Source organism: Melanerpes formicivorus, unplaced genomic scaffold (assembly GCF_026170545.1).
Source record: "Melanerpes formicivorus ecotype bairdi unplaced genomic scaffold, bMelFor1.0.p_v2 SCAF_6, whole genome shotgun sequence".
NCBI lineage: Eukaryota > Metazoa > Chordata > Aves > Piciformes > Picidae > Melanerpes > Melanerpes formicivorus.
The window spans coordinates 9,256,008-9,282,468 of record NW_027142358.1 but is presented as its reverse complement, the minus strand read 5'-3'; the positions used below and the strand labels follow the sequence as shown (position 1 = coordinate 9,282,468).

Here is a 26,461-nt window from a genome sequence, read left to right as displayed (position 1 = left end):
AAGCTGGAAATATTTAGAAACAATTTTCCTCTGCTGAGGAAGGAGATAAGAATAGTTTTGAAACCAGCCTTTGAGAAGTTTCATTCCAAAAATTAAATGTAATGCATGAACGGAGATGCCTTTTCTAGCGAGGTGAGGAATCACAGGGAAGAAACTTAGTGACGAGAACTGATTTAGCAAGGAGGACCAAATAAGCCTTGTTTTAGAAAGTGGAATTTTTAAGAGACAGAAGGAAAAATGAAGAAAACTGACAGGTAGTGCTAGAGCTAATTGCAGAAGAGGCGGTGATAGTGTCAGAATAGTCCAACCTGCAGAACATGCAAGTTGTCTTGTGGGAGCCTAATGATAATTAGTGCGATGAAAAGCAAGAAACCACACTTGATGCTGTGGTGGGAGAAGGAAACACAGGGCAGTTTTTGAAAACACCTCTCACAGTGTGTCTTCCAGAGGCAGCAATCAATACATTCAACACTGAGGAGTCCAGGACAGGAAGTGTTGATCAGCTGGGAAAGATTACACCTTGAAATGATGCATGGAGACACACAAAGGGCATGTATTTTCATCAGAAAGGAATTATTAGGGAGTGTTCCGGTGAGTTATCCATTTCCTGGGAGTCTCATCCACAGAGACTGTAACAAGCAAGGCTATTCTTCAGTTTTAGGAAGCTCATATTTAAAACACTGGTACTGTCGGCTCTGCCTTGAAATTTGGATCAACGTGCTAAGTTCTCCTTGGGCTGATACAGTGATATATGTATGAATATCTTCTTAGGCAGAAAGAGTGACCTAGTCTGAAAAATACATGTGGGGGGCTTCAGTCTGGGGAAAGCATGATGTTGATTTCATGCAGACAACAGGGAAAAGTGGTAAACATTCTAAAATATGCAGATTTTAACATTAAAGTTACTGAACTGAACAAAAGGTAGTAACTCTGGTTTGGAGCTCTATATACATGACAAATTAATCACTGCTGCCAGATGACTGCTCTCTATGGACCAGTGATTGTTCCAGCATGGAACAGTAATAAAGCAAAATACAATAGGGGTGGGGGGAGGGGTAGGAAGTAAAGTAATGTGAATGAAGATGGTGAATTTAAAGAATACTTACTGGCCAACACTGCAAAAGCAAGAAGAAAGATGACTGACTAGCTAATTCAGGCAGTGAAGGCAGCAAATAGAAGCTAATATAAGTAAATAAATGGAAGAGAAGTGGAGAAAGGAAATTGAGAATGTCTGACGGAACATACAAGATGTGAATTGCAGAAGATCAGGTAGAGATGTCAGGGAAAGATCTAAAGTGAGCAGGATGAGGCATAATTCAAAGGAGATGTTCAGTGTGTTTTAGGAGCAAAATAATGTATATCTAGCACTTGCATAATCACTAAGGAGGTGGAGAGGGTAAGATTTTTTTTACTATGATGCAGAAAAAAACCCCTGCAGAAGCACTGGTTAAATACTTTCCCAAATTTTGGGGAATAAGATACATTCTGATATGAAGGAATATTTCATGGAAGGGTTATAAGCAAGCAGGAATATTTCATGGAAGAGTTATAACCTGCTTTGCAGATTAACATTTAGGGGGGGAAACAAAGTTTTTGTACTAATTCTAAATCAAATGTGCCCAATACTGAGATCTGTGTTCAATGATGTTAACAGCAAACTAGAGTAGAACACTAGGGATATCCTAGCCAATGGGAAGGGTGAAATTATTCACCCAATTTCCCAGCAGCATAATGGTGGGCAGGCTACAGAGCTGTTGCCACTTTAGTCTGACATCAGATCTATGTGGATAACTGGATAGATCTCCCCAGTAACCAATTTTTAATAGACAGTTTGATCATATTCTTTTAAGTAAGGGATAAGACTTTACAAAATAGCTTTCAGAGTAACATTGTAGAAATGGACAGCGCTGTCAAAATGGGTCACGGAAATGAATGCGTCAAAGGAAATTACTCATCCTAGATGGATTCAAGCCTGTGACTTCATGTGGTCCCCTCAAGTGAGTATATTAATCTGCACCCTAGAACAGACACAGTCCCACCTGCAAGAGTCTGCAGAGAAAAGAAAAAAAAAAGCATTCAAGGAATGTTTCTTTTGGATTTGGAGCTTGACTTAGAGGGGAGGGGTGGGGAAAGTGTGTCGAGTACTGATAGGCCTTGTCATCTGTCCTTGCTTTCTTGAAGGCTTTTATTGTTTACAGGGTAAGTCAGCTGACTTAACAAAATAGATATTAAACAAGCTTGACCTAATTCATCTGGGGAAAGAAAACAGGATACATTTTTCCTTATGCATGTTATCACTATTAGCATCTTCCTTGTGATTTATTTCTTCAAATGAGCCTGGAGACTCATCAAAGTTCGAGGAAAAACAAATCCTAAAAATTGAGTGAACATTCAATAGATCTGGGCTGTAAGCAAAGGAACTTCTAAAGCCTGACTTTCCTAATGGAAAGTTCCTGAGGAACCACCTCACAAAAGGGGAACTGAAAGAGCTAATTTCCCTAGTTAGTATTTGGTAGCCATGATGGGGATTGTGAGCCTAGGACTGGGAAGACAACTGGTCCTTTATCTGATCTGTTTTCCAACTAATTATTTGCACTTGTTTTATTTCTCAGAAATGGCAGATGTGGTCAAAAACAGTAAATATTAATATCTTCCATGTTATTGCTTCTCCAGAGCAATAGATGCATTTCTGGTGTGGTTCTGATTACAAAAGGCTCCTTGTGACTCTCCAGCAAAGAATGAAGTAATAGATTTAGACCTGGATAACAACAGACCTCAAAAATAGTTACCAAAGGAAATCATCATGAAACAGCTGTGTTTTCAGAGGTATTCTGCAAGAGGCCTAATGGCATTAGACATTTTCAATAATAATCTAAAAAGTATAAAATTGTTGCTGATTTACAGATGGAGTTTGTCAGTGCTAGGAAGACCAGTACAAATACCAATTAACTCAGAGGAAAAAGTCTAAGGAAGCCAAGAGTTGTTGGAAACATAAAGAGTAAATAATAGGCTCCAAGCCAAGCTTGTAAAAGCACAGCTAATGCATCTTTGGGAGGAAAATTAGACATTGAAATCCTGAATAGAGAAGAATGATTTCCAGAAATTATTGTCCAGAAAAATATGCAGAAGTGCTATGCATGTGACCCATAACTCTGTTTCTTTAATTTGTAAAGCAATTTTTTTGTTATTATTTGAGGAAAAAGTTCTCCTCAAGGAATTTCTTGAGGAGAAAAAGATTTAAGAGGCTGTACACCTGAAAAGGGTAACAGCTGTAATAATTTGTGATCTGTTTTACCTTTCCTGAATTCTATAACTGGCTTATATGGTGCCAAAATATCAAGCTAGGCCACATTCCTTCCTTTCTATCTTTAGCACCTGTGGGATTTGGAAGCAACCAGCAAATATGATTGTGGGGATAACAACTTCTGGCTAGGTATTTTGCACCTTTTTACCAGCCTAGTGTTCAATAGCAGTGTTCCATGGAGCTAAATCTCTTTTGAGGTGTGTTGAGATAGGTGCCAAGTTCTCAGCTTGGAAATGATGTTTGAAGTGGCTAGGATTTGATTTAAGGACAGAAGGGTTTAGGCTGAGCTTTGGGTTGAAGTGATTGATACTGAGCTATCTCTGGGGAGCCAACCCATAAGGGATTAGAATTACTTGAAACTTATAACTTAAATTGTGAAAATCTAGATTATCTTCACAAGAGAAGCACTCCTGTTGGTTTTCTGGACAATGGGTAAAATTGGATCACTTCTGAAATTTTTTAATGATTTTGTCAGCTAGATTTGAGACCTGGCCCGATCTCTAAGCTTAGTGGAAACTTTCCTTCCCTAAGTAGAGCTTATTTTATGGCAGGCACTTCCATCAGCATTTCCTAGAAGCGTAATTGTTGCCAATGTGCTTGCACGGGGAGCAGCAGGGGCTAAGGCTGTATTTCTACAGCCAGTGTAAGTTGACATAAATCTGTACTACTGAAAGAGCAGAGAAAAGGCACCTGTCCTTGTTTCTAGCCTTGTTCTTTTTCTTTTTTCCCTGCAATAACCGTGAGCTTGTCTGGCTTGAAAGCCAACATCAACCCAAGTGAGGGAATAGGAGGAAACAAGAATGAAAGCCAGTCAGATTAAAGTTATTGGAGGGGGTTTCACTGTAAGACAAAGACAGGCACAAAACCAGCCTTGTGTTCTGAAACAGTGCTGCATTAGCAGTACAGATTAAGAAATGAGTTAAGGGAAAAACTGTGAGGACCAGATGGAAGGAAACAGAGTTGGCTAAGTGCACACTGGACAAATTCATCTTCTGATGTCTTCTCATGCATTAGCTCTCCCCAAATGCAGCTGGAAAGATCAGCTCTGTGGGCTGCCCATCCCTCTGCCCCTTGTGTTATGCTGGCAGTTGTCCTTCGAGAGCAATTCAAGCAGTGTAGTAGTCACTATTAGTGTTCAGATAACACCAGCAGTGCTGCAACTCTGTTTCTCATAACTTTTGTCTGAAACCTTTCAGGCTCTTACTGGTCTTTTCTAGCTTGGGAAGAGCTTTCAGTGAGGATCTGCAGAGCTGCTTCTCTGTCTGCCTTCATATTGCCTTTCAAGTTCCCTTTGTAATGTCAACATACTTTGTTGGCAGTGATTAAGCTTCTGGTATGAGGAGACACTTGCCTGTCAGTCTGACCCTCACTGTCTCATGCTTTCTTGTGACCTTCATCCTGCTCTACACTATATCTCTTCTGGCCAAAAAGTAACACTTAAAGGGTTGCTGTATGGTTTACATGCTGGGACTTGCACCTTTGAGCAAGCACTTTTATTTTGCATTAGCACAGGTTAAAGACTCTTAGTTCAGTTTATATGCTCCCCTTTGTTTCTGATCCTTCTGAGAATCTTTGCCCTAATCACATAGGGTGGGGAATGTCACATTGCTCCTGGGGAAGAGAATGAAAAGCAAACAGACCAATTTTTACAAAGGAATAAAAATTAGCTTGTGTTTTCATTAACTATCTGCAATCACATTCAAGCTACAACTGGTCTTTGAGCTCCGTGTGCTGCCTGGAGAAGGTGAATCAGTAGCTCAGGATGTAGAAACCACTTAAACCTCTCATTCAGCTAGCTGCATTTTCACACAAGGCTCAGAAGGCTCCCAGGACACAGTGGCAGGAACTGCTGGTACAGCTGCTGTGGTTTCTAACGTTCCCCAAGAGTGATGCTGCAGCTGGTGGTAGGGGAGGCAGCAGCCTCTGCACTTTCCTCAGTAAGTGAGGAATGGATGGAATTTGGAGATTCTGCAGCACAGCTGATGGAATAGATGCATGGTGCATGGTAAAGCCCAGGGAGCAGACATACAGCAGGAGGGAAGATGGAGCTCCTATATGGAGCATGGGCTTGGTGGTGGGGACAGGTAACAGAGTGGGATTTGTCACTCTGCTGAGAATTGTCCCTCCCTCCTACCTGCTCTTTTCCAGAATAGCTGAGGGCAGCTCTTGCCAGGGAGGTCATCTGATCTTGGCCAAGAACAGCCCCTAGCTGCTGGCTCCTGCTGCTTTGTGGAAAACACAATGGAAATCTGCAATTTTGCTTTGAATTGAATGTGTCCAGTAAGTTGATCTACAGCTTCTATATATTTAGTTTTGCTTTCCTGAAACAGCATAGGAAGCATATAATTTGTCAGGTTTGTCTGGGACTGCAGTAAACACATGCAACTGAAGCTGAACAGAACTTTATTCCAGTAAATCTAGTGGTCAGGTTATTGTTTACAAGACTTAGAACTATTGTTGGGACAAAAAAGCATGAAGGTCATGAAGAAAACAAGAAAAGCATATTTCAACACTGTTGTTTAGGATTGTTTCTGTCATTAGCCAGAGAGAATCAAGAACTTATTTTTAACTTGGTCAGTTGCAAGTTTAAAGGTGATTGTAGCAAGTGGTTTTAATGCATGAAGGGATGAGTTGTATCTACCCTGCCAGATGAGAAGGCAGCAGACCACAGCTCCTTCCCCACACTGTGTTCATAACTGTGTCAGCCTAGCCTGAGAATTTAACCCATATGGTTAAAAAAAAAATGAATCAACCAAAATTGACAAAGGAACCTGCATTTGTACAAGTGCAAGGTAAAACTACATTAAAAGACAGAGGTAGGATAGCCTTTGTGGCAGAGTGAATAGACAAGTTAAGCCAACTGTGAAGCTAAACCTTGGCACTTCATTTTAAAAATAGTGTTTTGTAACAGAACCTGGCCCCATGCTATGGACTCCTGTTAAAGACAGTAATTTTACAGTTATGTTTTAGGTCACAAAGCGTGTCTCATCTCCAGAGACTAGTAATTTCTTTGCCAATTTAAGAATCTTCTAGTGTTGTTGCCACTTGGTGTCTGTGAGAATGCTAACTGTGCCCCAGAAGCATCTCTGGGAATAGCTGGCCTTCTGTAAATAGGGATCTTGGAGAACCTCTTCTACCCATTTAGTTCTCAGGAGACTCTAACCATAAATTTACATTGTAGTATTTTGCAAACCGCATCTCAGGAACTTTTGGTGTGGTGTAGCAGTCAGTCTTTAGTTTCCCTAGCATTTCATAAAGATTATATATAACACAGAGGGACTGCTGTTCCGTAGTTCATAATGCCTTTATAAAGTAGTCTACAACTTTTTCAACTCTACTGGTGTCTCCTACTTCCATCCCTGAAGTCAGACTGCAGGAAGGAAATTCAGGGAATGCCCTCTTTTCTGCTACAGGGCTCTGCTGCCAGTGTTCCTCTTTTTCAGCATGTTTCTTCTAATCTAAATGACATTTTCCTTCCCCTCCCTATTTTTAAAGTTACAGCAAGAACTACATAGATCTTTTAGTATGAGTCATGGGTATGCTTTAATAGACCAATGATATCCAAATTCTGTTAGCCTGGAAGAGCATGATAGAATATATCAAAATGATGCAAGATAAGTTTAATGGTAGCTGTAGCCATAGCATGCTGCTCTTTCCCCAGACCCTGGGAACTCTGCCCCTCATCTGGAAAGAGCATGCTGTGAACCCTAGTTTGTGAGAGCTTTCCAGAGAAGCAGATGAGGTGGTCCAGGGGATAGAGCATTAGGCTGGCTATTTGCTGCTGCCCTTTGCTTTTTCATCATCTAGGGAAATAGGGTTAATGGTGTTGACCTCTGTAAACTGCCTGGTGATGTATGGATGGAAACCACTGTGACAAATCTAAATGTTACAACTTGTTATTAGGGAAAGGTTGAGGTTCCACAGAGAAGCATTACCTACTTGGTGTTAGTGCCCCATATGCTGTGGACAGGAAGCACTGCTGAGTGCTGAAATCAGCTGTGAAAGCCCCACAGTCAAGAGTAGCCTGGGAATAGTGAAAAGTAGTGAGATAGCCATGGCCTTGTTTAGGGTCTATGGTGCTGAGAGAAGGCTGGACTCATAAAACTGAGACATGAACGTGAGAAAACCTGTGTGTACAAAAGCCTCCTTGTGAGTGTTGTGGATCTGCTCCTGTAGGATAATTGCAGCTGTGCTGTCTCACCAGGAGATTTATGGGGAAGCTGAGGTTAATTCCAGCCTTGCCCTGTGAGCCTGGTTACAGGAACACCACCAGGTCTGCACTATGCTACTGACAGTAGTCTCATCCCATACCATCACAGGGATGTGATAGACTAAAAACAGTTCTGACATTGTTAGTGATGTTTTGGCTGTAAACTGTTGGGTGTAAACTGCTTAAAATCCCTCGTGGTGAGTCTGGTAGTGACACCCAGGGACAGGCTGCATTGTTCCTCTCTTGGATTTCAGCATCCTTTAATTTTCAATACTCTGCCTCTTCTGCTGCACTTGCACATGTTGTGCTGCAGGCTGCAAGCGGGAGACCCTAGTACCTCCAAGCAACAGAGCTGCATGCAGGAACAGACTCCAGACCAGCCTTAAAAATCTGCTTCCTTTTTCAGGATCCCCCATAACCTTGCATAAGGGAACAATGCAGCTGAAGAAGCAGAAATACTACAGCTGACCTTAAGGAAATGAGAATGGAAGTGTGTGTGTGAGAGAGAGAGAACTAGATGAAGCAATAGAGCAAGGGTAAAAGAATGGTTGGTATTGATAACCAAAGATGTGACTGACTGCACTAAAATTGGGTGAACACTGACACAAATGTGTTTGCGACAAGCACAGCAGTCTGCACTCTGATAAGCTTCACATGGATGGCTCATCAGCAGAAGGCATGGGTGCTGATAAAGCCCCTGCACAGATGACTCCTTGGGGGAAAAAAAACTGTGTCCAATAATAAAAGGATGACAGCAAGGTCACAGCACATTCCATGTGCAAGTCTTCCTCCTCCTCTCCCAGAAGGAAGGCAGACGGTGAGAGTTAAGGTACCTGAAAAAAAGGAAAAGGAGGCACTGAGCAGCCACCCGTCCTAGGACTCTTGGGGGATGAGGTAAGTGAGATCTTGAGGCAAAGGCATCATACTGTAGTAACTGATGTCTCCTAAAGATGGGGAAAGACCTGCTCAAAAAATTGAAGCTTGCCACTGAAGGGGAACCCAATAGATGTGGTAAGGACTTGGCATTTTGGCACCCTTGGTGCCATCACGCACAAAGAGCACCTGGGCAAGGTCAGTGCCTGTGATTTTGGGGAGAGTAAGTGTGGGTGAGAGAAAGTATGACTGGAACAATTTTTCAAAATGCTTATCTTCCTTCTTCATAAGGCCTTGCACTATTGCTAGATTAATTTCCTGTATCTTAGCTATGTTAAAAACTATTCCATTCTTAAATGAGAAAAAGATGTGAAACCTTTGTTTATAAGCAGCAAAGCCAGCAGAACTGGAGATTATGTTCTGGCATGATCAGGGGGACAAAAAAGGTACAAACAGAGCTATGAGAGGCTCTGGGAGCTGAAAGTTATTGGGCAAAACAAACAGGGGCAAGGAATGTTGTTGAATGATTTCAGTGCTTGAAAGTGAAAAGCTGAAACTACTCACCAACCTCTTGGTTTCACAGTTCCCATCCAAAGCAAGTTCATTTCCCACATGTCTGTGTAAAGGGTGAGCAGATCATGATCCAGGAGGAGACCCCCTGCTGAGTGTCCTCGGAACAAAGAATGTTGTGGGAGCCCAGCCAGTTTATAAATGGATTTTAAAGCTAGGGCTCACACATCTGCTTTGAGGAGACAGCTCCACAGATTTCTCTTTACAGAGTTACTGTACAGCTCCTACTTCTTCAGCCTGTTAGCCCTCATTTCCCTGTGTTACATCTCTTTAATTGAGTCCCCACCTCTTTGTGATCAATTGCTGCTTTCAGTTGGTGTTATTGTCCCTCAGAATATGTGAAGTTCCAGTTATCTCATGTTTGTCTTCTCCCAAGTTTTATTGTTTCCTGTGTAGGATGGTGGTTTCCATAGATACCTTGGACATTATTTATCTATTTTTCCTGGATGTGCAGTTCCTCTCAATGGGTTACAGTGCCATTTGCCACTTCTGCTCTTCTGTCAGTGCTATGCTGAGTATTTTAATGTTGGTCTAACATGATATGTTGCCGTGTGCTCGTATATGGCTTTCAATCCACATCCTATCCCAGCCAGTTTTAAGTTAAAAAGATAAAATAAAATCCAAAACAACAGCACATAGCAGGTTTATTTAAGGATTATTTTTTTTACTGATAATTGTTGGAAACTTTAGCTCAGCTTCTCTCTGCTATGGGTAACTGTTAAACAAAACAGTGTTTTGTTATTTTTGTTCTCCTTTCCCCCCTGAGAAACGTTATCAAAGGAAAAAGTCTGGCAAAGTATTCGGGATTGGCATGGCCCTGCCTGAGAGCTCAGCTAGCACTGACTGGTATTGTTTGAGAAAGCTCTCCTAAGTTTTTTTCTCTTTATCTTGTTTCTACCTTGACCCATGGGAAAGCATATGTGCTGGATTGCAGAGGTAGATGCTAATGTGAGTCACTTCTTTTGTATTTAGTGGTGAGACTGTTGACCACTATCAGTCTCCCCAAATCCTAGCAGAAACCAAGAAAAGTATGGATACAGCATAGGTGAGCTTTTTCTTTTTCAGGGCTATTCTGCCCTTATCAGGTTATTTACTCTACAGCTGTGCCTGTTCTGCTGACCCAGCATCACAAGAAGTGATGCCAGGGCAGCTCCAGGCCACACTGAAGCAGTTACAAAGGAGACCATTAGAGTCACAAGTTTTCTCTTTAGCTGATTTATAAATGGATTTGTTTTCTTTCTTGCTCCTTTGTCCCAGAGCTGTTAATAAATAACTTTTTCAATGCCCCTGCTCCTGCAGGAGACAGGAAAAGAAGCCCTTGTCCATGGGAGCTTGCTGCATGCGCACCAGCTGGGCTGGAGATCCTGTGGCTGGAAGGTGGGTTCTGGTTTGAGCTTGGGACTTCCAACCTCCTGTAACCAGCAGGAGAATGGCTCTCAGAGAGGCTGGCAAATGCAGCAGTGGCAGGGAAGCAGCAGACCTGTAGCTGTTTTTCTCATGGGCTGAGGGGCTGTACTTACCCAAACAGGGGCAGCTGGCAGCTCTTTGCTGTGCTATATGTCTGTCTCCTTTGCTGGAGTGGCTGTGTCATAATCTTGTTGCTGCTTCAGATGAGGTAACCTTTGTTTTGTTGGCTTTTGGCAATGGAGTGTTGACTTCTCTGCCCCAGTAAGCATCTTTGGACATACAGACTAGAGCATGGAGCAGAAAGCTGAAGGCAAGTGTTCTAGGAAAGCCTGGGGCTTGCCTGCTTGCCCCTCTTGCTGGGAAGAGAGAGTGGCTCTCACTCTTATGCCTCTTGGGGAGATGCAGTGAGAAGTCAGAGCTGTAATGTGCACCTGCTGGGCCCAGTCTTGAGTGCACACTTTGTAGATGTGTGAGTGCTGCTGAGTCACCCAGAAATTATGGTGGTTTAATGCCTCCCTTGCATGTAATGCACGCAGAAAGGGCAGCTCAGGCACTTGTCAGAAGGACAGGCTGCTGTGACCACCCCTTGTCCTTGTTACTACTACTGTGTGCCCATGCCCATTATTCAGAATATTTCATGTTTGTATTTTGAAATATTTGAGCCAAGGACTTTGTGGGGAGGTAGGGGGTGGGGAATCATTCATACATACAAGTTGAAGGCCAAACCATGTTTTGATTATAATTTTCCTTTCCTGAGCCTAATTCTCCCTGGGATTCATGGCATGTCCCAGTAATAAGTAAGCTGAACTTTGGAGACTAATGACATCCTGCACCAGCCCATTCATCCAGCAAAACTCCTTTGCTGTTTTGTTCCATGTCTGCATCAGGTTCCAGCCCTTGCAAGATGCAATCTGACCTTGAGAATTTACTTTCCATTACTTTTGCAGCCTCTAAGAAGTATTTCTTCTTACATTCAGACACTCTGGTGAGGCCTGTGCCCTGCAACAGGCTTTGGTCCCGTGTTCTTCCCATTGGCTGTCCTGAAAAATACCACAGGGTAATTTGTTTCCTGCTATTTGAAATGGAAATTGTAGCAGCATGTGGAACAGAGTGTGATGTTCGTGCCAAATATCATGAGCTGAATTTTTCTAATGGTTAGTGGGAATCCTAGGTATTAAAGCTGACCTCTGAAAAATCAGCATATTTTTCCAGAAAGCTGAGGCAGTGGACACACTCCCCAGCAGAAGACTGAGACTGTCCCAGCTGTTTTCTGTCCTGTGTTGTGCAGTGAGGAATGGAGACACCAGTGTTGACAGATGGAGGTATGGAGGCAAATCTGGAAGTGTTTAACTAGAGAGTTATCTTTTTTATGTGTGCAGGCTTAACCTTGGCTTACTGAAAGGAGGCAGCAGGGCTCTTGCCTTGCCTGGTTAGCAAGAGTCCTTTAGCTTCATTTGCTAGAATGAGTTGGAAAGGTGCCTAGTTTTCTCTGCTGCAAATGAGCCTATGCATGTTAAGGGGGATAAAACTCACTGGGTATCCTGCAGGCCTGAGATATGCTCCTTTAAAAGAGCAAACAGCTGTTCTGGAAATCATGCTTGCAAGGAGTGCCACAGTCCAGGCATGGGCAATATCCCATTCACAGATGAGCACTGGAGTGTTCTCCAGCATACCTACTTGCATGAGAGGCTGCTGGGGAAAGGGTGTCATCTATCCTTCTACATTCACGCCTTCATCATCCAGGGGCTTTGCCAGTGGTTCTGCTGATGCTGCACCAGCCTGGAACAGCTCTTGTGCTTCTGCATCCAGTGGTTCTGCTGATGCTGCACCAGCCTGGAACAGCTCTTGTGCTTCTGCATCCAGTGGTTCTGCTGATGCTGCACCAGCCTGGAACAGCTCTTGTGCTTCTGCATCCAGTGGTTCTGCTGATGCTGCACCAGCCTGGAACAGCTCTTGTGCTTCTGCATCCAGTCTCCAATGGGTTTTGGTCCTAGGTGGGAAGTTCCCAGGAGAAAAGCTTGTTACTTTGCTGTGCAGAAATGCTCAGGAAGCTCAGATTCTTGCTGTCTGCAGCATCATGGGCAGCTGCTCTGTGTGCTCACGTGGTACTTTGGGCAACTGCATTGTTTTTGGAAGCTGGGGAAGTGAGCCCTTGAAAGTGGTACAGTTGCTCAACACACAAGGGGATCTCAGGAATGTGTGATCCAGCCTCAAAGATCATCAAGTCCAACCTGTCACCCAAGACCTCATGACTACTAAACCATGAGTGCTACGTCCAATCCTCTCTTGAGCACCTCCAGAGACAGTGATTCCACCACCTCCCTGGGCAGCCCATTCCAATGGCTAACAACTCTCTCTGTGAAGAACTTTCTCCTCACCTTGAGCCTAAACTTCCCATGGTGCAGCTTGAGACTGTGTCCTCTTGTTCTGGTGCTGGTTGCCTGGGAGAAGAGACCAACCCGCACCTGGCTATGACCTCCCTTCAGGCAGTTGTAGAGAGCAATAAGGTCTCCCCTGAGCCTCCTCTACTCCAGGCTAAACAATCCCAGCTCCTTCAGCCTCTCCTCACAGGGCTTGTGCTCGAGGCCTCTCACCACTTTCTGCTGAAGTAGTGGCCCTGCTACCTTTAACAGCAACAACAGTAATTAAGTAGTTGTACACAATGGCTGCCTGGGGCCGACCTGGAAACAAGCAACCAAAGCAGGTGAAGGTTAGTGCCCATTACCAGACAGGATGTCAGAGAGAGAAGGATGTGACTGTCTAGATAGGGATGACGAGAGTTGATAGGATGGCTGATTTTAGTGAATGACAGGTTAATCCCTCAAAACCCAGGGTGAGCATCTCATAATTTTCAGTGCACTGCTTCCAGCACAAGGACAATGCACATTGGCCCCAGTCTCAACAGAGAAAGAAACATCTCTGTGAGAATTATGAATTATTGTACATGTAATGTGCACTTATTCTGTGTCAACAAATAACATCTAGTGGCTCTTAAAAGAAGTGATTTCCCACATTTAAAACGACTTCAGCTGAATCAGTGGAGCATTTAAAACAGCCAAGTGGGAGTGCTAATCGGAAGCAGCCCATTCACTTCTTATTCTATTCTCCAAAAGCTTTAATCTGACAGTTGAATGTTATGCTAATTTGAAAAAATAATAAAATCTTTAAAAGATGCATATTTGAGGGGGGGGAAAGGAAGCTGCAATTAATGTGGATTTAAAGTGGGAAAGTGTAGAAAATGGTCAAAAGAAGCGTAAGGGGAGGGGGAAATTTAAGACCAAAAATTCACAGAATCACCAAGGCTGGAAGAGATCTCAAAGATCATCAAGTCCAACCCATCACCACAGATCTCATGACTAAACCATGGCACCAAGTGCCATGTCCAATCCCCTCTTGAACACCTCCAAGGACGGTGACTCCACCACCTCCCTGGGCAGCCCATTCCAATGGCTAACAACTCTCTCTGTGAAGAACTTTCTCCTCACCTCGAGCCTAAACTTCCCCTGGTGCAGCTTGAGACTGTGTCTTCTTGTTCTGGTGCTGGTTGCTTGAGAGAAGAGCACAGAATTTAAGGATATTGAGAACAAAAGGAAGCCTAGCAGCACCAATGGCCCGTTAGAACTCAGCATATTAAAACTGTCAGTAATAACAAAACTGAAAAGTGATCAGTGCTTGATGGTCCTTCATTTCCCCCAAATAAATAAAAAAGGTCTTTATATCATGTGACAGACAGATATATTCAAGCAATAACTTAGATGATAAGCTGGGGCCAGGGGGGGAGGGGAAGCCATCTTGCACTCACTAGATATTTTCTGATGAAACTTCAAGCTTTATGGGTAGCAGCAATAAATCTTCTCCAGTTAGAATACAGCTTTTATGGGTCAGTAGAAAATTAATGCCAGAACTTGCCTGGTAGGAGACTGATGTAACTGATAACAGTTGTTTCTTCTGATTTGAAAACCTCTTTGATGTATGAATCGTAAAGAAATGAGTGAGCACAAATTGCCTACAGTCTTAGAAACCAGTAAACATCATCTAAATGTGAAAATTAACTGTCTAAAGGTCATTGTGTCCACAGTATCCTCCCACTTGATGGTTGTTTTTGAAAGTATTGAGTATTTTCGACTGGCTGCTGAGATGTAAGCCAGAAGACTCTCTCCCCTATATAATTCCCAGGCATCAGGAAAGCTTTGGTGTGGATGGTGTATAATAACAAGGAGAGTGAGTATGAAGCAGGGAGGTAAGGCAGTGTGGGTGCCTTACAGAGCAGCCAAGGAGGGTGAGCAGCACTGCTGGGTGCTCTTGGAAGGTCTCTAACAGAGGCATCCACTTCGTTCACAGGGTGAATGGGGGCTTTGTTGGTAGGGCGATCCAGGTCACAGGGGGTCCCTCCTGGAACCCTCCAGACATCACCCCTCCAGCAGTAAACCCATGCTGAAGGGCCAGTAGTGAGCAGGGCCGTGGAACTGCCTGGAGCACAAAGCTCCTCTGTGGCACTGCCGCCTGTGCGGGTGGCTGCGGAAGGGAGCGAAGGGGCCTCTGTGCTGCCTGCTGCTCCTTTGTGTTCCGATTTTGCTGCCGCCGCTCGGCTTTTGCAGCCTCTAGCACCCGCCAGCTCTCCAGGATTGCCATCAGCTTTTCTTTTTTCCAGGAAAACAGGGCTCCTCCAATGTGTTGTGTGTAGTTGGCCATGTCCCAGTCACAAGTCTAAAAGCAGCAAAAGGATGAGGTGCTTCCACCCCAGCACTCTTGTAGATATGAATGGCATCTCTTAGAATCCTAGAATCATTTAGGCTGTAAAAGACTTCTAAGATAATCAAGCCCAACAATTAACACTACCGTGTCCACTGCTAAACCCACCTAAGCACCATGTTTACGCCTTTTAAATACCTCCAGGGAAGGTGAGTCAACAGCTTCCCTGGGGCAACCACTTCCACTGCCTGACAACCCTTTCAGTGAAGAAATATTTCCTGAACCTCTCCTGGTGCAATCTGAGGCTGTTTCCCCTTGTCCCGTTACTTGCAAAATGGTAGAACAGACCAACATCCCCCTCGCCACAAAATATAGGAGGATGATTGCTGTGGCTGCATTCTCTCTGAATGCAAACTGAAGCTTTGTTGGGGGGAGGAGGGAATGGATTTATTCAAATGCATCTGCATCCCACAAGGAGAGCATGTGCATTGCATCGGTCTTTGCTAAGTGTGGGTTATGAGTGCATTGCCCTGTTTTCACAAACTCCCTACCTTCCAAACTGGGGAGGCAGAGCTGGGAGCCCAGCTACAACAGTGCTGGCAGATAGAGACTTCATTTGTCTGCAGGCAGCTAACACATCTCCCTCCCTTTATTTTCTAAACTAAACAACCCGGTTCCTTCAATCTTTTCTCAGGGATCAAGTTTTTACACTTCTGATCTTCTTGCTCTCTTCTGGAGATTCTTCAAGTGGTCTACATCTTTCCTGAAAGATGATGTCTAAAACTGGACATAGGAGTCTTTACCAGCAATACATAAAAGGAAGGATTACTTCAAAACTGCTATAGCTGCAAGAATATTTTCTCTGGAAGTGCTACTTAACCAATGACAGTCTTTGAGCAATGGCTATTTTCTATATGTTTTCTTTTCTCTTGTCCTTATTGAAGTGAGTTTGATGTTTTCCCTGGGCTCTGCCTTATTTATCAAATTTATTTTGAATTCCAACTCTATGTGTCAGTGTGCTTGTGCTCCCAACTTGGTGCTATGACAGACATAGGCACAGTTTCTGCTCCATCTTCCAGCTCACTGACATGTACGTGTGTGTGTGTGTGTGTATGTGTGCATATGGCACAAACTAGTTCAAGCACTCTCTACTGGGCTGCCTAGCCTAGACTCATAGAAGCCTGCTGGGGTTTGAGCCATGCAGGGCTTTGTGATTTCAAAGTATCAAATGTCTCTGAAAGACGGTATCCAAAACAAACATATTACTTTGTTTGGTTTAGCAGTTTCACTGACATTTCAAGTGTTTGTACTTAAGTAGTTATAAGCATTTAGTCTGGAAAAACATAATCCAATAAATCTGCATTTATAATTGTATATAGCACCACAAGATGGGACAGGGACCAGGCCAGTATTAGGGCTGTGATCTTTGCCCTAGGAATAATTAACACTTGGAGCAGCTCCTCCCACACTGATCCGTGTAACAGCTGTAAGAAGTGATGTGAAATCCTGATCTGGAGCTTGAATTCTAGCACTGACCTGTTCAGTGTCATGCCCTGGTATTTTGAAATAATACCTCTTAAACCACAGCAATTCACTTACTGTATATGTGCTTGTATCTATATTCTAAGACAAACCTGAGCCTCTCCACAGGCTAAGAAAAGACTTTTCCAATATGTTGGCCTGAAACAGATGGTTTACATTACTTTGCAGCAAAATCTTCCTAGGACAAGAGCATGTTTGAATGAAAGAGGCAGATGAAGAATGACTAAGAAGTCAGATGGGGACAGAGAAAATTTCAGTAAAGGGTTGATAAATGAAGCACTATGACTTTTCCTAGTGTTTATGGACTTGGATATTTGGTTGCAGTGAGTCTGGGAACAGGAATACTTTTTAGGTAGTGTGCCTCCGAACCTGATGCAAGCTCAGCAACCTCACCAAGTGTGCAATTCAGCCTGATAAATTTTGACTACCAAAACCCCATTTTCCCTCAGCAGGAGGATATGTGTCCCCTCTATCCACCTTGAAGAACAGCAGCTCCGATGTCTCCCATCCCTTTTACCTGCCATGACTGCCAGTGGAACTTTATAGACATGAATTCTTACAATTAGTAAATTTGCACAGACTGCATTGCCAGATCCTCTGCCTACTGGCCTCTGTGCTGACCTAGATGTTGTTTGTCTGCAAGATGACAGATGCTCCTTCTGTCCAAGCTACTCACCCTGCACCACAGAGCTGGCTGCAGACGCTAAATGCATTCAGACTGCTGAAGGATTCAGGCACCCTTCCTCTATGGAATCCTGCGCTCTTTTGGTTGGCAGTTGGGCAGGCAAGTTGTTCCTTGGTTTAAAAATACAATGGCATTTGACTAATTTCAATCCGTACTGTTCCTGGTTTCTCAGTCTTCAAGTATGCCTGTGTCCCTTTCTGATGGGTCATAATTCAGTGGTGTCTCAGCACTGCACTGTGTCTCTCTGATATGTTTAGCCTCAGGAGCTCCACAGACTATATTCCCATTTGCATGAGTATCTAGCAGCTCTCCCCCAAAGGCTGGACATGTACTTAGGAAATCAGTTATTACAGAGACTCCCAACAGACTGTAGCAGCAACGTGGGTGAAAAGCAGGAGAGGTAGCTGCCAGCTGATCAGCAGGATTCGTAAGATGCCTTCTTATTCTCTTGTCGTCACTCCAAGCCTCGTGGGCAGCAGGCAATGTGTCTTGGAACTCTCTTTGCTTACAACATATACCAGGGCTAATTTAATTGAATGTGACCAAATATGGATTTGCTGGGATTGTGCAAAAGTGCTGGGGTGACTTAGCACTAGCTGTCTAAGTAAGCAGTCATATCTATGGTACTACAGATCCCCACCTCACTTTGTTTAGGCTGGGTCTGTATCATCTCCTGGTACATTACTGTGCAAGGCTACTAGTGTACAGTTTGTGTACACTAGTATGTGGATAGTCTGTGCAGCTCTGGTCAGAATGCTTAAGAATAAAAGCAGATTATTTTGTATGCAGAGAATGAATACTGGACTGTTCAAATAGATGGAGAAGGCTGGAAAGACAAAAATCCAGAAAGGATCATTGCTTATAAATTGATTATGAGAATAAATTCCAGGGAGATTAGGAGTTGCAGAAGTTTTGAGACAGAGGTAGAACAAAGACAGAGGGAATAGACTGGGCAATAGTTAGAATAAGACTGAAAATTAGAACGTTTCTGACCATGCAGAGGTATGCTGAGAGCATAAAGGTAATGGTGGGAACTGTCTGTCAGCATGGTAGTTGTGCAGTAGAAGAGTGACGGCCTTGCAGTACAGCCTCTTGAGATCCTTTCTTAACAGCCTGAGTATCCAAAAGAAAGAGCAATCATCAACTTTAACTGGTGTGCTAAGCCAGAATTTACAACAGTATTTGTTTGTATTAGACATGATGAGTCACAGTGAGGTTATCTGAACGGAGCACAGCATCTCTCCTTTTCTGACAATCCTAATTTTAGTCCTTAAGCCAGCCTTAGCCTCTTTATTGCACACAGTTGCCTAATTCCTTTTAACATTTCTTGCAAAGTCTTGTTTGGTGAGAAGGGAGTTGGATGGTGGGCAGCCCTGGTTGTGAGTGACATCTCCTGGTGTGCAGAGCTGCCAGCAGCTTGGCATGATGTCAGCTGGAGGAGCAATTGTCCCATTTGTCTTGAGGCTCTGGAAGACACTGGGGACAGTCCTACTTCCTTGCCTTCACACAGAGCTGCCTCCCACAGTAGTGTAGTGCTTCCTGGTTTATTCACCAAGAGCAACAGGGTTTCTGCAGAAAAACTGCTGTTAGCTGGAGTAGATGCCAATGTCATTCTCAGTTTATAGCTAGCTCAGAGACAGAATGGATATTAGATCTGTTTGTGTTCTGGGACCTGCACTAGTCACTGGATGGAACCAGTTGTAGCCCCTACAAAAAACCAAAGAGACCTAAATTAGAAACAGAAATGTGCTTCACCATCTGGAGGATACTTAATGCCTGTGCAGCCAAGCCAGGACTCCAGCACCAGGTGGCACTGAGCTTTGTGATGGGGACGAAGAAAAGCAGTGCAATTTATATGCCAACTTTTGGCCTTATCAGATGTTTTTATCACCACTTACAGTGGAGAATATGGGAGAAAGAGCTGAGATTTGTCTCTGTTTGGGTCCTGCCTGGGCAAGGAGACAGAAAATCACGTGCACTTAATCTTTAGCTGATGAAAACTGCTAGTGAAGAAAGAGCTTGGCAATCAGAGGTGCTAGAGGGTCAAGCACTGCCCCACTTGGTGGATACTGAGGCGTGTTTGCATGACATTCAGCAATGTGAAAATGGGGTGCAAAGGAGCTGGAGTAGTCTAAGGAAGAAGTTAATTCTTTAGCCACTGCAGAATCTGCAGTTATGGCTAAAGCTGATGGAGGTAACCAAACGTGAAGAAAAGGGAACTCCTTCAAATACATTTAGGGACACATGGCAGGTGAGTTTTATTTTAATTACATTGAATTCTGTATCTGGATTGTTAATGCTGTCATTTGTTGAGCTTTTTGGGGGGCTTTTTTTAATAACCAAGTACTCAGGTCTGCACACTTTGAGTACTATTTGGAAGGTTATTGCTTTGTTAGGCTACCTTCTGGATTATGCTTATCACTTTGTGTCTGTTCTTAAATCATATAATCATTAAGGTTGGAAAAGACCCCCATGATCAAATCCAAATATTAACAGTGTCAAGTCCACCACTAAATGAAACAGTTCAATAAAATGCTGCTTGGTTGCATTACAGTGGATGCACACACATGGATGCTCTGGTATAGGGTGCAGCAATGAAATTGCTTATCTGCAACCTACAGAGTCCTGAAAAGTGCTTGTGATACTGAGCTAAAATTGATCCAAAAATTCATGTTCAGGAATAATCATAGAATAAGGAAATAATCATGAATCATTTTGGTTCAAAAGGACCTCTAAGATCATTGAGACCAACTGTCAACCTAACACCACCATGACCTTTGAAGCCACATCTCTAAGTGTCATTTCTGCATTTTTTGAACACGTGCAGGGATGGTGACTCCACCACCTCCCTGGGCAGCCTGTTCCAATGCATAATGTGCCTTGGGAAAAAAGTGACTAATCTCAGGCTGCAGGTGGGATGAAGGCAATTACAATCATGCCTCTACCTACAGACAAGGCATTTCTACAGCTGTTGATTTCTTATTACAGTGAGAAAACTGTTCTTATTTTGCTACTAATGCTGCTACTTTGAGCATGGCTGCTGAAAAGGTACAGCAGACAGAAAATACCCATCACAACAGGAAGTTTGAATATCTTAGAACTGATGCAAAGTCACCCACCATTTGTTCCTGTGACAGTAAACACCCAGTGAAGCTGTTAGTGGCTGCAATGAGGCAAGATCTTATAGATTGGCAATAACTATATGAATGTTCTGTGCAACTGTCAGCAGCAGTTTCAGTTTTCAGTAGGCCAACTACTCTCTCCAGTAAGAAGCAAAGTCTCCCAGCTGTTGTGCTCTGCTGTTTCTAATCACTTTCAGCCATGAGTTCTGTGGGGGTTTTGAATAAAGCTGTATACAATGCATTTGTACTTCCTACTGTCTGGTACGTGCACTAGACTATTTTTTTAAGCTGCATTCTTGGAGATATTGGCAAGCATGCTTGCTCTAGCAGGCACTCATAAAATGTGAGCATAACAAGCTTCCAAAGTTCAGTTAGCCTCAGCACATTTACAAATGAGCACAATGAGTGTGGAGTTCCAGGTCAGCATTAGGTTTCCAATGGACCTGCCTGCCAGATCTCCAAAACAAGTTCTCTTGGCACTTTTTAGGTTCCATTTTCTCTAGGTAGGTGGGAAGAGATTATTTGTCTACAGTTACAAATTTCCAGAGGCCTGTTGCTTCTTTTCACTTAGGCTAGCTTCTGAAAATAACTAGGTTTTGGGGTAATTTTTAAGGTCGGCTTACACTTTGTATAGTTCTGGTGCTTGGGACCACCTTTCATGTGAAACCAGAATGGTTAGAAGATGACCCTGTTTGGACCTTGAATGCTTTTCATATTTGCTTTTGTGTCCTTGGGTATCAGATGGATTTTGAGCATTGACTCACTATAACCTAAGGGCTGCAGAATGACCTATGGAACTCCAGTTCTGGCATGTCAGTGAAGGGCAGGTTCAGTCAGCTTACTTTCTTGTAGCATGAAGATAGCCAACGTGGTTGCATGCACGAGGTATTGTCACCCTGGATGACCTGTAATGTATTTCTAAACCTCTCCAAGAATATTTTTCTATAATGAGAAGAGAAATTACTACCCATGTGAGCAGTAAGATAATCAATGGAGCATCAGTGTGGGTAGAAATTGATTTGTGGTTGTAGAAGGAGCAGGTATGTCCCCTAGAGTGCCAAAGCTATTTATTGGTTATAAATTGAAATTATACCTAGATTATAAATCTGGAAAATACTTTTGCTGATACCCTTTCCAGAGCTACATGTTGTAAGATGATATTTTATTAAGCAATACCAGAATTGGCTTGTGAAATGAGATTCTACCATGGGATATACATGGAAGAGTCCAATGGAGGAAAATATGAAAAACAGCATCACACTAGCCACTAACCCATTCAGGTATTTATATATTCAGTATAACCATGTCAGGTTTTAATAATTTCCATCAGTCATCAATGTTTGGGTTTTTGGGGGTTTTTTTACAGCATTCTAATGTATCTGTGTATTTTAAGCCATAAAAAAAAATCTTAATATTTAGATAGAAAATACCAAACATATCAGCTAAGGAATCAGAGTGGTATATGGTTTGGAAAGTGTGGGCTTTTTAACCATATTATGCCAATTCTGCAAATACAGGCTGTTCATAATTTGCTGATCTCCTGAGAAGTGGCATCAAAACATTTCCACGGGTTTCTTAACTACCCTGTGGAGTGCAGACCACAGTTTCTATGTAGCATTGCCAAGGGTGCAGGACGGCGCTGTCTGAGCTGACTATTTCGTACTGAGATGTTAGCCATAGCCTTATACTTCTTAAAGGCATGACCAGCAATGAGGATGTTGTTGCAAACATTGTAAAAAAACAAAGCACAAAGCAATACTGTGACAAAATGTCCTGGCATTAAGGCTTTGGGTTCCACAAGGTTAAGCAGTTGATATATTTGCAGTCTGCTCTTTCAGCTTCCCAGGTGTTATTAAACCAAATGCAGAGCTACAGGGCTTTAAACTAGATTTGAAGGGGGAAGGGGCTGAAACCAGTCCCCCCCAGATAGGAGTCTGAGGGTGGTAACCTGGAGTCAGGGGTGAAACCAGCAGCCCAGCTGAAGTGCATGTACACTAATGCACACAGTATGGGTAACAAACAAGAGGAGCTGGAAGCCTTGTTACAGCAGGAAAGTTATGATGTAGTTGCCATCATAGAAATGTGGTGGGATGACTCACATGACTGGAGCACCACAATTGATGGCTACAGGCTCTTCAGAAGAGACAGGTGAGGGAGAAGGGGTGGAGGGGTGGCACTGTACATTAGGGAGGCTCTATACACCATGGAACTAGAGATTAGGGATGATCAAGTTGTGTGCCTGTGGGTGAGAATTAGAGGGAAGGTTAATTCTATTCTATTCTATTCTATTCTATTCTATTCTATTCTATTCTATTCTATTCTATTCTATTCTATTCTATTCTACAGAAGCTGGTGGCTGCCCCATACAGATTCTTTTGCTATATGGTTGCTCAGTCACCTGCAGGTATCTTAAGGACAGGCAAACAATAAGGTACATCTTGAAGTCCTCCTTTGTCAGCACCTAGCACAGGATAGCCTATGGAGATGTGACACATACCATGAGAGAAGATCTGCAGGGTAACAGGGCTGAGCTCTGCCTCTACGAAGTCCCATATGAGGACATGGAAAAGGAGATGGGAGCAGGGATGAAGTGATGCTTCACGGGAACTGCAGAAACAGACCTGAAGGCCTTTGGGGTGTGAGGTAAGATGAGCTACTGGGATATTAACATCCTTTTTCTGCTTTGTTCACAGATAGCAAACCAAAGATGTCCTGGACAAGAAAGATTCTACTCATCCTGGGATTCCTCTCCACTTTGGCTGTAATTGCTTTAATTGCTGTAGCAGTGACCCAAAACAAGCCCCTTCCGAAGAACATTAAGGTATTTCCATCTGGAACGCTTACAGGAAAACAAGTCAAGCTGAGAGGGTTGGGTGTTCATAGTGCTCCAGGAGTATTCTGCCCTTGCTGGGCCTGGCTAACCACTCTTTCTGGCTGCGTGCATCCCAAAATCTCATTTTACATCTTCATGGCAAAACAGTTATGGCTTCACAGGGGATCATCTCCTAAGTAATCAGTCCCAAGTGTGCTGCTTCTTTGCTCTTGTATCCTTTGATGCAAACTTTGCACTGAAGCACTACTGAGAAGAGTAATCACACAGCATGTTCCCACATCTTTCAGATAGGCTGTTCATTTCTAGTTCCCCCCACATACAGAGGCTGGCACACACACTGTGTCTGGTTTGGTGCCTCAGGTGCAATGATGGCTCTGTTTTGCCCACAGTATGGGATTGTGCTGGATGCAGGCTCGTCCCACACTAACCTCTATGTGTACGAGTGGCCAGCAGAGAAGGAGAACGACACCGGGGTGGTGCAGCAGGTGGAGGTGTGTAAAGTTGAAGGTAAGAGGAGAAAATTAACCTGTACAAGGGGTATGGCATGAAGAAGAGATAATGCAACCCAAGGGTGGGGGAGGATAAACCTGGAGGAAGAGGCCAATAGTGAAAACAGTGTCACATCATCTGCGAGCTAATGCATACCCAGCTGCTCCCCACGAGGGCTATATGTCTGACATTCCTGGGAAGAGAGCTGGATCAGTTTTTCCCTTAGGCTTTAGGATGCTTGGAAGCAAGTGCTTTTTGGAAATAACTATACCAAAGAATGTACTTAAAATACCTGCATACTCCCTTGCTGAAGTGCCAATGAATGCCAGGCAGTGAGGGGTGAAGGGCATGGTTTGCTTGCCAGGGTTGCAGGCCCACATTGATCATCTTATGCATGTCATTATTTACCATTATTTATTGTTTGCTCTATTTAATTGCTGTGTAAATACTGTATGATTAGGAAGGCATAAATTAAGCCAAGGATGCACATAGAATAAGAGAATCACAGAATGGTCCATGCTGGAAGGGACCTCCAAAGATCATCTAGTCTGACCTCCCTGCAGTCAGCAGGGACATCCCCAACTAGACCAGGCTGCCCAGGGCCTCATCGAGCCTCACCTTGAATATCTCCAGGGAAGGAGCCTCAACCACCTCCCTGGGCAACCTATACCAGTGTTCCACCACCCTCATAGTGAAGAACTTCTTCCTGACGAGGAATAGAGTAAACCGTTGTGGATCCCTGCACTCTGGGGGAGGAGAGGTGTTGACAGAGCCTGGCTGGGGTCTTTTCAGGCCTGTCTACAGCATAGGAGAGAACCACACATTATCAAACTGCTGTGATAGCTGCTCAGTGATGCAGCATACCTCATTACAAGCAGCACACTGAGCACACTGCAACCTGGGGCAAACGAAGCAGGCTTTACAGCTGCCCATGCAGGCGCTGGTCCTAGGGCAGCCCATCCACCAGAAGACACATGGAAAAGAGAGACAATGAATTTTTTTTCAAGCTATCATGAAAGAGCATAGCTGCAAAACACTCATTGCTGTAGTGTGAGCAAACAATACACAAACAGATGACGGCATCTTCCTTCCCCCAGAGGATCCAGCACAGTGAAGGATCAGGCATTTTCAGACACAGATCCAGGGTACACCCAGGCAGAAGCAGAGATGAGCCTGCAGATGTCCAGGACATACTAAGTAAATTATCTGTATCAGTGCAGCCCTCATTGGTAGTTCAGCATGCGTCACACAGAATGGATGGCAGATGCTGGGACCTGTGTCCCTGCATGCATCATGGTTAGTTGGTGCTGTAGAATTTCTGAAACTCCTCAGAAATGGGATGGTTGAATCTGATGTTGCTGTGTGCAGTAGTGATACAGTTTAATGATAGTACTGTGGGGTTACGCTTGGGATTTGAGCAATGAAGTGTCCTTATTTCTTGCAGGCCCTGGGATCTCAGGTTACTCCCATGCCACAGAGAAGGCAGGTCCCTCTCTGGCACAGTGCCTACGACAAGCAGAAGAGGTGATTCCCTCGAAGCAGCACCAAGAGACACCTGTCTACCTCGGAGCAACTGCTGGCATGCGGCTTCTCAGGTACTGCAGAGCTTGTCCCCTCCCCCTGCAGTACTGTGCCTGAGACCACCATGGATGGTCAGTAGGGGCCTCTTGGGCAAAGTCCTTGTAAATGCTGCCAACTCACACTTTGTCCAGATACCTTCTTCTGCTACTGCCCTCTCTGAGCCTCAAGTCTCCCTGGGCTCTTCTCCTGCTTGCCCATCAGGTCCATTTCTACTCACTCCAACCTTCTATCATTCCCAGCATGCACATATGCAGCACAGAGACACTAGGGTAGTAGTGCCAAAGCTGATGCTCAGGCGTTCCTCAGACATCCCTCAAATCAAAGGGATTCTCAGACATCCCCCCCAGTCTTGTATTGGACCTGACATGGGATTTTTGAGCTCAACCATACTGTGTCTCCCCACATACTTGGACTCAGACTAAGACCATCAGAGCTAAAGTAATTTTATGATTATATCCTGCTTTAACTCTGTTTTGTGCCTGACTGGGACAGGGAGCTGATCTTATGTATGTATTGCCTGGGAAACCTCCCTGGGGATACCAGAGGGCTTGGATTTCTTCTGTAATGGTGATGGCAAATAATGAGAAGCACCAGAGCACATGCTCCAGGAAAACACAAGATCTCTGGTCTCTGCTCCAGGTACCACGGTCAGCTGCAGGTGGCAGCTGTGCTGTTAAGGTGTGACAGAGAGGGCCATGAACAGTTAGAGCTGGATGTATCCCTGACTATTCCATTACAATTAATGGTAAGTGGTTATTGATGGCTACAGACAGGCAAGGAAAGAGGGGTGGAGGCACTGTCCTCTATTTTGGGAAATGGATAGAGTGTGAAGAAGTATCCTTGAAGAATTGCCATGAACAGGTCAAAAGCTTATGGATAAGAATTAAAGGCAGAAAAGGGAACTTTGTGGTCAGTGTTTACTACAGACCATCTGATCAAGGGGAGCCTTCTTACTCCAGCTGGAGGAGGTCTGATGCTTGCAGGTTCTTGTCCTCCTGGGGGACATCAACTGCCCCAACATCTGCTAGAAAAATAGCATGGCAAGCTGTAGGCAACCAAGGAGACTCCTGCAGTGCCTCAAGGAGAACTTCCTGAGCCAGATATTAGACAGTCCTACCTAAAGGAATGCAATACTGGACCTGATTGTCGCAAA

General features: G+C 43.8%; 1 protein-coding gene across 1 annotated transcript in view; it reads left to right on the top strand.

Moving 5' to 3' along the window:
- ENTPD1 (ectonucleoside triphosphate diphosphohydrolase 1) overlaps positions 1 to 26,461 on the top strand; it is a 57,076-nt gene that overhangs the window by 19,982 nt on the left and 10,633 nt on the right. Inside the window, exons 3-5 of the mRNA XM_068139602.1 lie at positions 23,099 to 23,226; positions 23,628 to 23,745; positions 25,172 to 25,322. Coding sequence (XP_067995703.1) covers positions 23,099 to 23,226; positions 23,628 to 23,745; positions 25,172 to 25,322 — 397 coding nt within the window. The remainder of the gene's footprint in view (positions 1 to 23,098; positions 23,227 to 23,627; positions 23,746 to 25,171; positions 25,323 to 26,461) is intronic.